The following is a 13,596-nucleotide window of genomic DNA, read 5'->3' as shown; positions in this document are numbered from 1 at the left end:
TGCATTCGCGCTGAATAAAATCCCGCCTCGTATTTGATTGAACGCGAATTCGAAACAATTTTCGTTCGAAGAAACGAATCGATCAACGAAATGTGTTTTTTTATATATCCAGAAGTTAATACGATATATACGTTATTTTATTCAGCGTTTCGATGCAGGGAAGGAGAGATATAAATTAGCAAGTTTAATGGAAAATATGGGTATGTTAAAATCGTTGAGTATGTGTACAGGTGGCGAATTTGTATCGCGTTGCGTGAAGGGATGAGTGGAAATTTTGCAGAATTGAAATAAATTCGAGAATGTAAAAATTTGGAGAAATATTTGTACTTGCATTTGATTTTTATTTATCGTGGATCTTTTATTTGATCGTTAAACTTGTTATTTTTCTAAAATGTATTTTTTTTTTCTAAGTATTTTAGCAAGAGAGAATTTTAAATTTTAGCCACGAGTTTTTAATTAATTGAATGAATTATACGTATCTCTTAAACGAATAGATACATTATAATTTTATTGTGCGCATATAATGAAATTAAACGAATTTTTATTCCAACTTGAAATTAATTCTAATTAACTTTTAATTATCTCGGTAATTTTGTTTAAAGAGGTAACGAGATTTCTAGATTGAAATTCTTTTTTTTCAATAGAATTCCAAGTCAATTCCTTTATTTAGATAATAGAATTTTAAAAGTTTGTCGGTCAATTTTCAACTCTTCACAACTTTCTACTTCTGATTTTAAACTTTTAAATCTCAATGTAATGCAATTATAGCAGTTTAGCGCGTTCATTTAATTTCCTCATTTTTTAATCAGAATATCGATACCACTAAATTTGACAGATTATTATCGATAAATATTCAATAATTATAGAAACTTGGAAATTAAAATATTATAAATACTTTTAATAATCTTTATCCTAATTTTGCATAAAATAAATAATGAATAAAAAATGCAAGATTTCAAAACTAATAATGGTAAGGCATTTCCCAGAAACGATCATAGCTTTTTTAGTAAGATAGAAATAACATATCGATATTTTACGTACCAATAACGTCCTTTATAGTGGCTGTACTGTTGCACGTTATGAAGTATGTATAAAACGGGACCATTGCCACACCGCCATTTTTAGCCTGTGAACAGATGCATTAACCTCAGACATGCCAAGATTGTGCCGGCCCTGAATATTATTCGCGCGAAGAAAAGCGATTGTAAAATTGTGTCGAGTAGAATAAAGCGGGGTATTTCATTTCCTGTATAGAAGGAAATGTATAGAAGCATTGAATTTGCGGTTCTATTGTGCCCTCAAAAAATTCTTCTCGTTTCTCCGCATTGCATAGGCTACTTCGAAATTATATAGATAAAAAATTTAATTAACTACTGAAGTTTAATAAAAGATATCGATGAAAAGATTCTCCCTTTTCGTAATAAATATTTCTCTTCTGGTAATACACCAGTAATTATAGGAGTTTTTTTCCCTGAAAGATCATACCGTTCGAAATTACACTCATTCTTCTTCTTTTTCTTGAAGTAATGTTTAATATTCAATAGTGTCGATGAAGAGGCGAATCAATGATGAATCTATTGAAAACTTTTTGATTATCAGTTTAATTATGCATCTCAAAGATTATTTTCTTCTTGGATAAATTTGTATTATCTTAATATATTATATCATAATTTCTTTTTTATCTTAAATCTATTCTATCTATTCTATTTCTATTTTATCTTAAATTTTATTTTATCTTTAAATGAATTGTAAAGTTACTTTTGAGTTACTTTTTTTCTTACATTTACGATGTAAATACAATTTTTACGTTAAAATATTTCACTCGTGCATTCATAACGTATGTTTTGTCCCTTTTTCTAATTATTTACGCTTCGTTTTATTTAATAATTCACGTTTTGAAAAATTGTCATTACGTTCGTGAACATAATACCTCCTGCTTCGGATAATTTGAATATCAGATTTACGCGGGAAATTTATATTCCGTTGGAAAAGATTTCACTAATGATTTACGATTTCCCTCTAATTTCATATTAAAACGTTTCCGACTACGATGAAATTTGTACAGAAAATACCGGTCGAAAAAATAAATGTAAGAAGAAGACTTTTACACGCTTCAAGTTACAAGTTATTTTCCCTTTTTTTTTACATTCAGGATCGTACGTCATAATTATTTCTGAATTTAAATAATTTGCCCCTTAATTGTAATCGTTAAATTACGGTTCCCAAAAATGATGCAGCAAGAGCTTATCTTTTCTATTCTAATGTCTTCGCTATTCAGAAAAAAAAATAAAGGATATCTGTATGAAATACGGGCGCATATTTTACGGAGATCATAAAGTAGAAAGAAATCGCACAGATAATTTCGAGCTTAGATACGACGAGGATGGAAATCACGATAGATTTCAGAGAAAAATTCGAAAATTTTTCCAAACTTGGATATAATTAAAAAACCATCGATGAATCCTTAAGAAAAATATTTCTATCAAACTTTAAAAAGATCTCGTAAAATTTCTCTGAAATTCAATTTTTTATTTATATTATACTCTTAAATAAAATAACTACGATTCAATCGAGAAATATTCCATAGTTTTAAAAATTTCTAAATTTAAACAAACGAAGTGATTAAAAGTATTTGTCCACAAGTTGTTTCCAAGATGGTTTTACATTTACACGCACAACAACAGATTTTTCCCGCTTTAATTCGTGGCTCGTCCATTCGACATTGTTCAAGCGATATTAAAAAAGTTACGATTCGAAACAGAATACTTTTCCAAATCGCATGCGGAAAACGTACATTGAAATTCGATGAGGTTTGTTCAAATCTGAGGCGTATTTGTTGCTTCCCATATTGATTTCGTCCAAGTTGTCTTTTTCGAAAGACAAGCAAGAAAACGAGAACGACTCTGCCATCAGAATCATCTGCCTCCACTTGTTTTTATATGTTTGTCTCTTTTACGGGGTTAGCAAAGTTCCTCCTCTCCTCCCTTTGTCGCCATTGCAAACTTATTTTTGTTTTATGAAAATTTTACTTATCAATATTTAACAACGTAGTTTTCAATTTCCTCTTTTTAATCGTAATATTAATATCAACTTTATACAAATGCGTTATGGGATTTTGAATATTTAATATCTAAAATCAATAGTTCGATTATTCCGTTTGGTTTTCGATTATCATTCATTCCGTATTTTATATATTTCGAAATTAATGAATGCCTGTTAAATAATAAATCTTTTTGCCGCAATAACTCATGGCATAACACATTTGAATCGTAAATCACAAGATTTTCACAGATTTCTAAACTTTGAACGTATGAAAATCGAGCAATATCATTTTCACTGTTGCTGTCGAAAAATTAAACGATCTAACGCTCGATATTCTCGAAAAGGGGATGACAGATTTTCAAGTCACGTAGAATGTCATTCTTTTAAAAGACGTGGACTTATTCCCAGGCTCTGCCTCTCAACTACAAATATGCTTTCTTGGACAGATCTTGAAATGTTCGCCAATAAAATTCCAAGGAATCGTAAAGTTACCCCGGAGAAATGCAATTCCGCTTCCACGAAGGAAGGAGGGACGGTATATATACTGCGTTAAAATTTTAATATCGCCAACTGCTGTAAATCATATTTCCCTCTCGCCACGATTTTCCAACGATTGATTCGGAATCCCATGAAACATTTAATATCCACGACGTGTCGTGGACACCGTTTGAAAAATCTACCCGGTTTTTCGACCGGGTAGAAAAATTTTCCTTCCAAATTTTCTGAACGTGATGCGTTTCTGAAACGATGTTTCTTCCATTACGATATCTCTTTGTTTGAATCGTTTAAACAATCGTTTCGTTCAAAATTGATTTAACATTCGTCTTATCTTCCATTATTCAATTTTGAGTCAATGGAAATATCAATGTTTTGATAAGAAGTTACGAAAAAATTCTTGGAAATGAAAATTTTCTCGTCAATATAAATTTATAATTGTTGTTAATTTAAATTGATTATTATATTTCTTTTTGTATTAATACGATTGATGACGATCAATCAATCCATCGGATTTAAACATCGTAGAGAATATTTTGTACGAACAAATCTAATAATATCAGAATAATCAGAATTTATGCGTGTCAGATTTGCGGTATTCGCGTATATTAAGATTAGTATCTATCGCGATAAATTATACAAAGGCATCGAACAGAATTCCCAATTAATTTGCATAATGGAGAGTTCTACGGTACAATACATCCTAATTAGAACGAAAGAGCAATATGGTAGAATAACGGCGAGAAAGGAATAGGGAAAACTAATTTCGTTCCATTTATTTACATTGACCTCTATATTTTCTCTTCGATTTTATTTCGTTATTCTCCATCGTTCGATAATGTCAGATTATTATTAAACTAATGAGAAATAGAATAATAATAAAAAAAGATGAATTGTAATTTGTTTAAAAAGAAATATAATAACAGAATGTATAAAGAATAATATAGATTGGGTGTAAAAAATTATTTCCAACAATAAATAATTTTAACAAAAGCGTTGTAAAAAAAAATCTCGTTTATCTCGATAAAATTTCGATAATAATAAATAATAATCGTGAAAAATTAAAAATTGCTGATATAACCGTTGAAATGTTAATAAATATAAAAGAAAAATGGGAAAAATCGTCTTTCGATTTTTGTAAAATGCGCGAATAAAAAAAAATGGCAAAAATTTGTTTAATATTTCGGGGGATGTGAAATGGATGCGCCATTTATAATTACGAAATACGATCCGACTTACTCTGGAACAAAAAAATTAACGAACGTAGCGATTTCATCATTGTTCGAAAAGTTTGAAAAATAAAATAAAATTTTCATCATCCATCCACCATTTTCTAAATTCAACTTAGATTCCTTTAGTTAAATTGCAATCTAATTTCATAATCGATTACTTAGAATTACTTAGAATTCATTACAACAGGAGGATAAACTTCCTTTTCGATTATTTATTTATCGAATTCACGATAAAAGAACCGAGATAATCCAAGGATCGAGGATATTTAGTTCGAAAAATGGTCAGAGTCTTTGGTATCCAGTTTTATTGGTATTTCTTTTTATCTTCGCCTTCCATCGAAAATTACTGAATGTGCCAATCGAGAAGAGACAATGGCCCCCTGTTTCTAGCCGATACCTGACCCGACTTAAACTATGAGGTAGCCAACGTTAATTGGGACAGCGGTGTGGCACGGCTAATAACATGTTACCAGACAGGGCCATCGTTCGCCCTCTGATTGGTGTAACTCATCCCCTTGTTGCTTCATCATGATCGAGCTTGGTATTGATTGCACGGGCGAGACACAAATAAGAAACACCTTGATTCGATCTCATTTAATAAAGAAACAATTCTTTGGGATTTTAATCAACGCGATCGAACTCGATTTCTTCGTTATTTCGATCAGAAATATCTTAAATATCTACCTTATCCAAGTTTTTCACGTTACACGTTTTTACACAGCGATACAAAAAAAAATAATAATTATTGGGATTTTAATGATCAAGTTAATCGAGAGGCATCCGTTGTATTTATATTCGATGAAATTTCTGTCAGAAATCAGGTTATCCTTTCAATCTTTTCTTCTTTGATGACGATATATCTGTATTTAAAATAAATTTGTATATAGTCGAAAGTAAAGAAATAATAATGTCACATGAAATTGATGACAAATTGTTGAAGATTTTTACAATTTTTCATTCTAATATATTTCTTGATTTTCAATAATTTTCCACGATGATGTTGAAAAGAAAATCAAAGAGATTGGGAGCACGACGACTTGAAACCAAAGGGTCCCACGATATATAATTTATCTTCGTTATGCGAGTCTTAGCGTAGCTTCTATTATTGGATTCATAAGTGATTTCGAATTAACGGCGAAACATTGGGGTAAACTGAGTGATCAAGTCCGGCAAAGCTCGATTAAAATTTAATCCTATCCGTGCCCTGCGCCACGCCAATCACTGACGCTGAAATGACAATTACCTTGCATCGATGCCTCGCTCTAATCTGCCGGATTAAATTTGAGACGAGGACAATGCCTTAAATACCATTTAACCACACGTTCGTGAACTTAGCCCGTGAACGATTATTAATTTCCATTCGTGCGAGGCTGGTAATTAACAATGGCCTCAAATGCGCAACTAGGTCTCCAATAGTTTCCTAACAACTTCCCAGATCGTTATTCTGTCTCCTATAAATTTAAGAAGATGCCAGGTCAGAATTTTTGGATTTTGGATTTTTTCTTAAAAATCTAATCTCAATTAAGCAGATTAAACAATTTCTCTACGAATATTCTTAAACTTTCGTTAAATTAACTTTTCAAATCTTCTTGCTTAAATTGTTGAACGTTTAAATTACAAAAGGATAGGTAATTGTTTCCCCAATTTCTTTATACTTATTTCATTTGTATTTCAATAACTGGGATTCAACTTCCAAAAATTCTAATCCACTGATTTATATCCCTAACTTTTAAACACAGGTAGAAAGCTAATAAATATTTAAACGATTATTTCGTCCAAGTTTATGATATTTTTAAAAACAGATTCGTACGTTCTCATTGACCATTGTCATAAATCAACCGCCTATATCCTCTTTGCGACCCGACAATTTAATCCAACAACAGGATATCCTCTGCAGAACTATTTTTTCGCAGCCTCATTGACCCACCTCGTATATTATTTTATACGAGTGCAACTTTTTCCCTCGAAATTCCGTCGAACGGAATGCTCCTCCCTCCTCCCTCGTTTCGAACTCGTTTCCTCGTTTTTTTTTCGCCCACCCTCTCTCCATTTCGTTTGTCCAACGTCCTTCTCTCCACGTTTCATACTGATCGACGTATCGAATGAATGAATTCGTATTCTTTTTCCTAGCCAAGAAACAGGATTCGTCAAATTTCGAATCTAAATTTTTCCAAAATTTACTCACCTACGATCAAATGATGACTATGTTGATCGAAATGTAGCAAGATTGGATGAGAAGGATGATAATATTCGTTTGTGGAGTAAGATGAAGTATTCAATTGTTAGTTAATACTTAATATTATTTTATTTTATATATTGAACGAATCACGGTTTGGAAATTATTAAAATATAATTTTGGCAAAATTAATATCAGGATAAGAAGAAATCTTATTACAATATCAAAGAATTGATCCTTTGATCACAATTTGAATTTTGTATTAATGAAGAGGATATATAAAATTCCTTATAATAATTGAAAAAGATGAATTTTGATGGTGTGTAAATTAATCGATTGAAAAAATTTTTTTTATATTTTAGAAATTATCTTTGATTGAACGATGAAATCCACGTGAAATATCAAACTTGATCGATCGATCCATAATTATGAAACGTTCCATCTACAATCCCAATACGTTTAAACGGTATATAATATCGTTCTGCACACACCGTTCCTCATCCACGTACGAATGTACGTGGAATATTGAAAAAAATTCACTTCATTGATCGTATTAAATCTACGTCCGTGTTTCGAATCCACTTTATACAAAATTTTTACCCGACACATTAAACGCAAACGAACTTTTGGTATATTGTCGAAAAGGGATTAAACTCGACTCCACTGTTCCACTAACTTTGAATGTAGCAGTCGGAAAACTGCAACTAAAACGTTAAAATTTATCGACCGACCCAAAAAGCAACGTCGGTAGGTTGTGGGTTAAGCATGGATTACATCATAAATGCTCACTAACAATTTTATCTGCCGCGGTATTTATGCTCAAAGTAAATTATTTTCTCCCGTTTCTTTTTTCTTTTTTTTCTTTTTCGTTCTCCAAGACTCTATCATTTTGGGCGGAAATTGCATACGAAATTTTTTTTCAACAATTATAAGCTTGGGAAATAATACACTGAAAAAAGTTTACTGTTTGAAAGATTAAAGAAAGTTAATTTTTAAAAAAATTATATACCTACGATTATAAAACAAATTTAATCTTCTTAAAACAAATCTTGATCAAATCCTTTGTGGAAAATTTCAAACATTTTTCTTTTTAATTTGTGCTTTTGATTTTATACTTCAACGAAGAGAAGATATTTTTATATTATACGATAATGAAATAAAATAGAATTTTCCTTTTCCTGTAAAGAATTTTTTTGATTATTCCATGTAGTATGATAAATTTTTAATCGAAGAAATATTCCAAATAACAGAGAATTGTAATTTTTCCTTTTAATCTTTATAGAAATCGTGGTACCAAATTCTTTTGTGTAAAGATCCACGCGATGAGAAAAATTTTCAGATTTGTACGAGATATTTTCAATCGAGGGCAGGAGATATATCAGTGATCGTATTTCATCCAATTTCGTGCGGAATAAATTCATTGATTTTAGTAAAGTATCTACTTTGCTTCTTCAGCAAGATGCAGAGAAACTCGTAACCATAAAGTCAGAACTTTTACGTTCTTTGCCATCCTATCCGGTTGATAAGGTGCACGGAAGAAATGTGTTTGTACACAAACACATAAAAAACAGAAAAATAATATATGGAGCACTCGTGAAAATTATTAAATCTTCTCACTTCTTTTTTCAACAAATTTTTCTTAATTTTTTCCAGAAGTTATTAGTCTTCTCGTGCTTTTTTTTTTTAAGCAATGACTTTTGATCATTGAATAAAGATCAATTAAAATTTTCAATATTTTTCTTCAATAGATTTGTTGAAAATTTAAATATTCATTTATAATCTAATGAAACGTCGATATTCACTCTTGATAAATTTTCTTAGAGACGAAAGACAGATGCATCTCTTAAGATACAATAATATTTATATTGATTAATTAATAAATTGAAAAATAAGAGAATAAAAAGCCAGAGAACTTTCTGCTTTCCAATTCTTTCCCTCCACAATTTTCTGCAGAGACGGTCAAGCCTGTTTCCTTATGCAACACACGTGGTACTCGTTGCATTGCAACTTGTCGAGTGCATCCCTCAAGATGAACTCGCCAACAATCGATTTTTCTTCTTCCATTTTAATTTTTAATCCCCTTCCTTTGATTTTACGACACGTCCGATTTTTCCTCTTTCTTTCCTCTCTTTTCCTCTCTTCATCCACACTCATTTCCGCAACCGGATACTGTACTGAATTATGTAAGTTTTTGCAACGACCAACGTTCCTTTTTGCTCTCTTATATTACATGAGCTTGTTCGTTTGCTAATTGCACCAGTGTTTCTCCTTCCGTTTAATGTTACCGTAGTAAGAGCATTAGGGGGCGCGGTAAGCGAATTTGTCAAGTCGCTGGATTGTTCGTTTGCAGAAAAAGAAATTTGAGGAAAACTTTAAAAGTATTCTCTTAGTGGACAATTTCAAATTCTTTGAATTGTTTAGTATTTAAAAATTCTTCGATTTATCTATCATTGATTTATTTTGATCGCATTACGAGTTATTCCAAATCTATCACAATTATCCAATTATGGATAAAAATTAAAAGTTTCTATGAAAATTGAAATACTAGAAATAGATTTCCCTTTTAGATTATCTACGTAACTTTTCTGAAACGAATAAAGAAACTAAATTAAAAATAATGTTGAATATATAGAATCCATATGTTTGAAAAATTTAAATATTTCGTGTCAAGATAAAAGTAGAAAAACAAAATTATGTTATAGTAGAAAAATTTTCATTGGATTACTTTTATTCCATTTCGCATCATTTTCTTCCGTTCCAAAAAAGGAGGAGGAGGGAGAAGGCAGGAAAAAGATATTTGTACGATGTCCAATTCGTGGGGGAGGATGGAATCGCATAATAATGCCCCGATCTGATCGAGTATCGAAATTGGCTTAACCTTGCACTCCCATTTGCATTTCCATACACCCTTAACTTTCCCTCATGGACGTGGCCGCACATCTAAAACTCACCAGATTTCTAAGCACGTCGTCTGGCACATTTCTGGTGGAATTGCAGAGTGCCCTGGCAGCACTGTGAGAGAAAATCACCGGCGCTCTCGTCGTTTGCAGGGCTGCCCTCATAGTCCTTGTCGAGACATGAGAGAGATCCACTAGCATTCCCAGTCTGTTTAGCTCCCTGACAACTGCCTGGAAAATAATAAAAAATAATATACCATATTTCCTCCCTCCTCTCTCCCCGCCCATCCATTTCAAACTTCGACAACACCTTCCTTCCGAGCGAAAAAATACAGATTTTCACGTTGCGAAATATTTAATCTCTTCTTATCCGAAAAAAATTCTTAACGTCGATACTTTTCTTTCCTTCAAATCATACGAAGAATAAATAATCCTACGAAATATTGATAATAATTCGATTTCTAGATTAAAAAAAACAAACAAATTATTCCTTATTTTCGTTATTAACACACAAAAAAAAATAAAGGACGTTTAAACATCGAGGGAATCGACAGGGATTTTAATACGCGAATTCGATCGTAATTCCGCGAACACGGTTAGAATGCAAATTTTCAGTCCGTCCGGCAAAGAGATTACGTGATTTTACAGTTTGCATTACCTTCAGCCGCTGCAACTTTATTCGGCACGACTCGAATTTCGCTTCGGCGCGGCCACGTGCCCCTGTTTTGCATTCGCCCGTGCAACCGGCATTATAGAAATTAACTGACATAACGAATCGGCCCGCGCATTCTCCCGTGATGCGTATATGTAAACGCGACTCTTTAATTAACAGAACGAAACTCGCGGAGCGCAACATTGACCATCGATTCTTTTCCCTTTCTTTCTTTTTTTTTTTTGATCCAACATCCCCTTTTCTTCGTTTCTGCATCCGTTTTTTTTCTACTTTACATCGTATCTCGAAGTTAACCGAGCCTCTGAATCGTGGACAATTCTTGAGAACGGAAATTCACGTTTTTTCGCGAGGAGGAAAGATCGAGGAAGTTGGCAAAGATTGGAGGGACAGTGTCGATTAATTTGTGGAACAAAATTTCAGTTTGGATTATTCATTTTATTTTTTTTTTTTTTGTTAGAAATTACGAAAATTATTCTAAATTAATTCTGAAACGAGGTGGAAAGAGGATAATAAGATTAGAAATGTTATTTAAGAATTGGATATATATATGGAAATTTTTAGAAATGGAAATTGGATTAGAAAGTTTCGTGGAAATTGACTTTGCGACTAAATGAACGTATTAGTTCAGGGGGTTGATTCGTTTGCGAAGGAAAGGGAGTGGTTAGACAGTTCTTCTTTAACGAGATATTTGGCTACAGTTTCGAGTTTGGGTTTATAGATAACGTTGATTTTACGAATTATTTAAATTCCAAGAGATTATAAAGTCAAAATTTCTATATCCTCGAATCAAATAATATAAAAAATATTTCAAAATCGAGACAATCGGATTCCAATTTTTAAATTAAATAAAATAAAATTAATCCATGTACTCTCTAGACGTCTCAAAAATTTTCCCTTTCCTCTTTTAACGCCGAATTACTATACAAATAACAATCAATCTGGCAAATTACTCGGCAGGCAATTACACCGACACGTTGAAAACTCTTACACCCACACACAGATATAGTAAACGTGTGCTCGTAGAGATACCGTTAATTCGCCGCGATTCCACAGAGCGTTGATTAAGAAAGATGATCGGGGAACTTGACACGAGGAGAAGGATGGGTCTCGAGGTATTACGCGGCCTCGAAGAATGATCACGGTTGAAGGGTGAGGAATAGGAGAAATCAGAGTGTGTGAGAGAGAGAGGGGGGTGGTGGATGATGGTGGAGGGTGAAAAATAGCGGCGAGGACGGAGAAAACGTCGGTATTTCGACCGATGAACATTTGTCGATGGCGTAAGCAAGCCGCCTCCTCTATCGCGAGGAAAATAGAAGGAAAAAGCCTGGTGCATAGACCGGAGGGCGTCGATACGAGGGAGAAAGGAAAGGAAGGAGCGGTGCACAATGGGTGCTGCCTTTTTTCCCTCCCTTTTTCTTCCTTTTCTTTTTCTTTTTTTTCCCTTTTTCTTTCTTTCTTTTTTTTTTTGTAAGAGCACCCCTGCTTTAATAAGAAGCCAGTGATGTTCGTTTTTCCCCCGGCACGCGCGATTTTGCAGAGACAACGGGGACGAGGTGTTTCCATCGATTTACCACCGCTTTTCCACACACACATATTCCCCCTCGAATACGTATTTAAAACCGTGCGCGTACGCGAGTTGATTGACGCGGCAAATAAACGAGATTTTTGTCGATGGGATAATTGGAATAATTGAATTATTCGCGGAAGAAGAATCTCCTCTGTTTCTTTTTCTTTATAAAATATGTATTTACCGTAATTTCTTTCTGAAAAAATTTCTCCGAGAAAAATATTACTTTTATATACAATTGTCGAGCGAAAGAAAGAGCCTTCCTTATCTAATCTCTCGGGAATTAATAATACAATAATCGTATCTCCAAGAGCGAAAAATTGCATTCCATTTCGAGAACATGGTATAAAGGGACACGTGTGCTTGGGAGGAAAAACACCGGCATAGGCGATACGAGTGTTGGGTAATCGAAGAACGAAATAGAAAAGGAACAGAAGAAGGAGGGAGGAAATATTGTAGATATCGCGTACGAGTGCACATGCACATCGAAATCGTTTCTCCAAATATACATTTGGTGTGTATATAGAAGATATAGTTTCGAATTTAAATGAGAAAAATGCGGTGGGGGACAAATAAATAGGCGGCGGATCGTAGGATTTTCAGGACGTCGATTTCCTTTATTTTTCGATTCCCGATCATTTCTCAAACCGAACCGTGGAAATATTCGTTTTCTCTCTTTTACGGAATCGACAAATTGCGGATAGTTCCCTAGTTTCCTTCTCTCTCTTTCAACTCTCTCAAGTTTTCTCTCAGATTCTATTCCTCGATGTATTTCTTTTATACACGCGAAAGGTTGAAAGATAAAGTGGCGGTTCGCGACTGTTTGATCGAGTAAATAGAAGAAGAGATATAAAATATATATATCGAAGCAGCGGGTTGCGAATAATAAACTTATTGAATAATAAATGAGAAATAAATTTTTCCCCGAGCGGGATATATTTTATCTGCTTGGAGAGAAACTTGAGAGAAACATCTCTTTCGATAATGATTTGAACGGGTTTTTACATTACATTTTATTAGAATTAATTGTAAACTTTTCACATCCTTTTCGAATTTTTATAAATTTCATAAAGAATTATTGAAACGAGTTAATGACGATGCTTCTATCGAAATTCATCCATCAAACATCCTGGAAATGAAACAATAGATTAAATCTCAACGATTTATTCGACCAAGGTGTTAGCCCGCGCCTTCGCTTACGTAATGCGCTATTGAAACCCGGTCGAATTCAATATCGCAGAGACAAAACGCGATTGGATACGTAGCACAGAAGAAGAAGGGAAAATCCTTTCGGTGGTGGTGGAGCTCGGTTACATCACGAAAATTATTTTTCAACCCCTGTGTATCCCTGTAACGCGAGAGAGAAAGAGGGAAACAAGACAAACGGAATAGCTTTGGAATCCTCAGATTAGTGGAATTTTGTAGTAAATCGTCTGGCAGGGTTGGTGTGCCTGCACAATAACGATTTTGTACCGACGTTGTTTCGATATAGTCGGAGCTGGGGGGAGGGTGCG

The 13,596-nt window shown here is 33.3% G+C and overlaps 1 protein-coding gene and 1 long non-coding RNA gene across 4 annotated transcripts in view; one reads left to right on the top strand and one right to left on the bottom strand.

Annotated features, from left to right (window-relative positions):
• Window positions 1-13,596, top strand: part of LOC102654450 — a 186,326-nt gene that overhangs the window by 32,515 nt on the left and 140,215 nt on the right. The gene's annotated exons all lie outside the window — the stretch shown is intronic.
• LOC412926 (dipeptidase 1) overlaps window positions 1-13,596 on the bottom strand; it is a 148,306-nt gene that overhangs the window by 2,380 nt on the left and 132,330 nt on the right. For both annotated transcript variants that reach the window (XM_016916214.2, XM_396377.6), the window contains exons 9-10: window positions 9,897-10,073; window positions 1,042-1,126 (exon numbers count right to left, since the gene is read on the bottom strand). In XM_016916214.2, the coding sequence (XP_016771703.1) occupies window positions 1,042-1,126; window positions 9,897-10,073 (262 nt within the window). The remainder of the gene's footprint in view (window positions 1-1,041; window positions 1,127-9,896; window positions 10,074-13,596) is intronic.

This window comes from Apis mellifera, linkage group LG14 (genome assembly GCF_003254395.2).
Source record: "Apis mellifera strain DH4 linkage group LG14, Amel_HAv3.1, whole genome shotgun sequence".
Lineage (NCBI taxonomy): Eukaryota > Metazoa > Arthropoda > Insecta > Hymenoptera > Apidae > Apis > Apis mellifera.
Note: the sequence above shows the minus strand (reverse complement) of the source record. Positions and strands in the feature narration are given on the sequence as shown.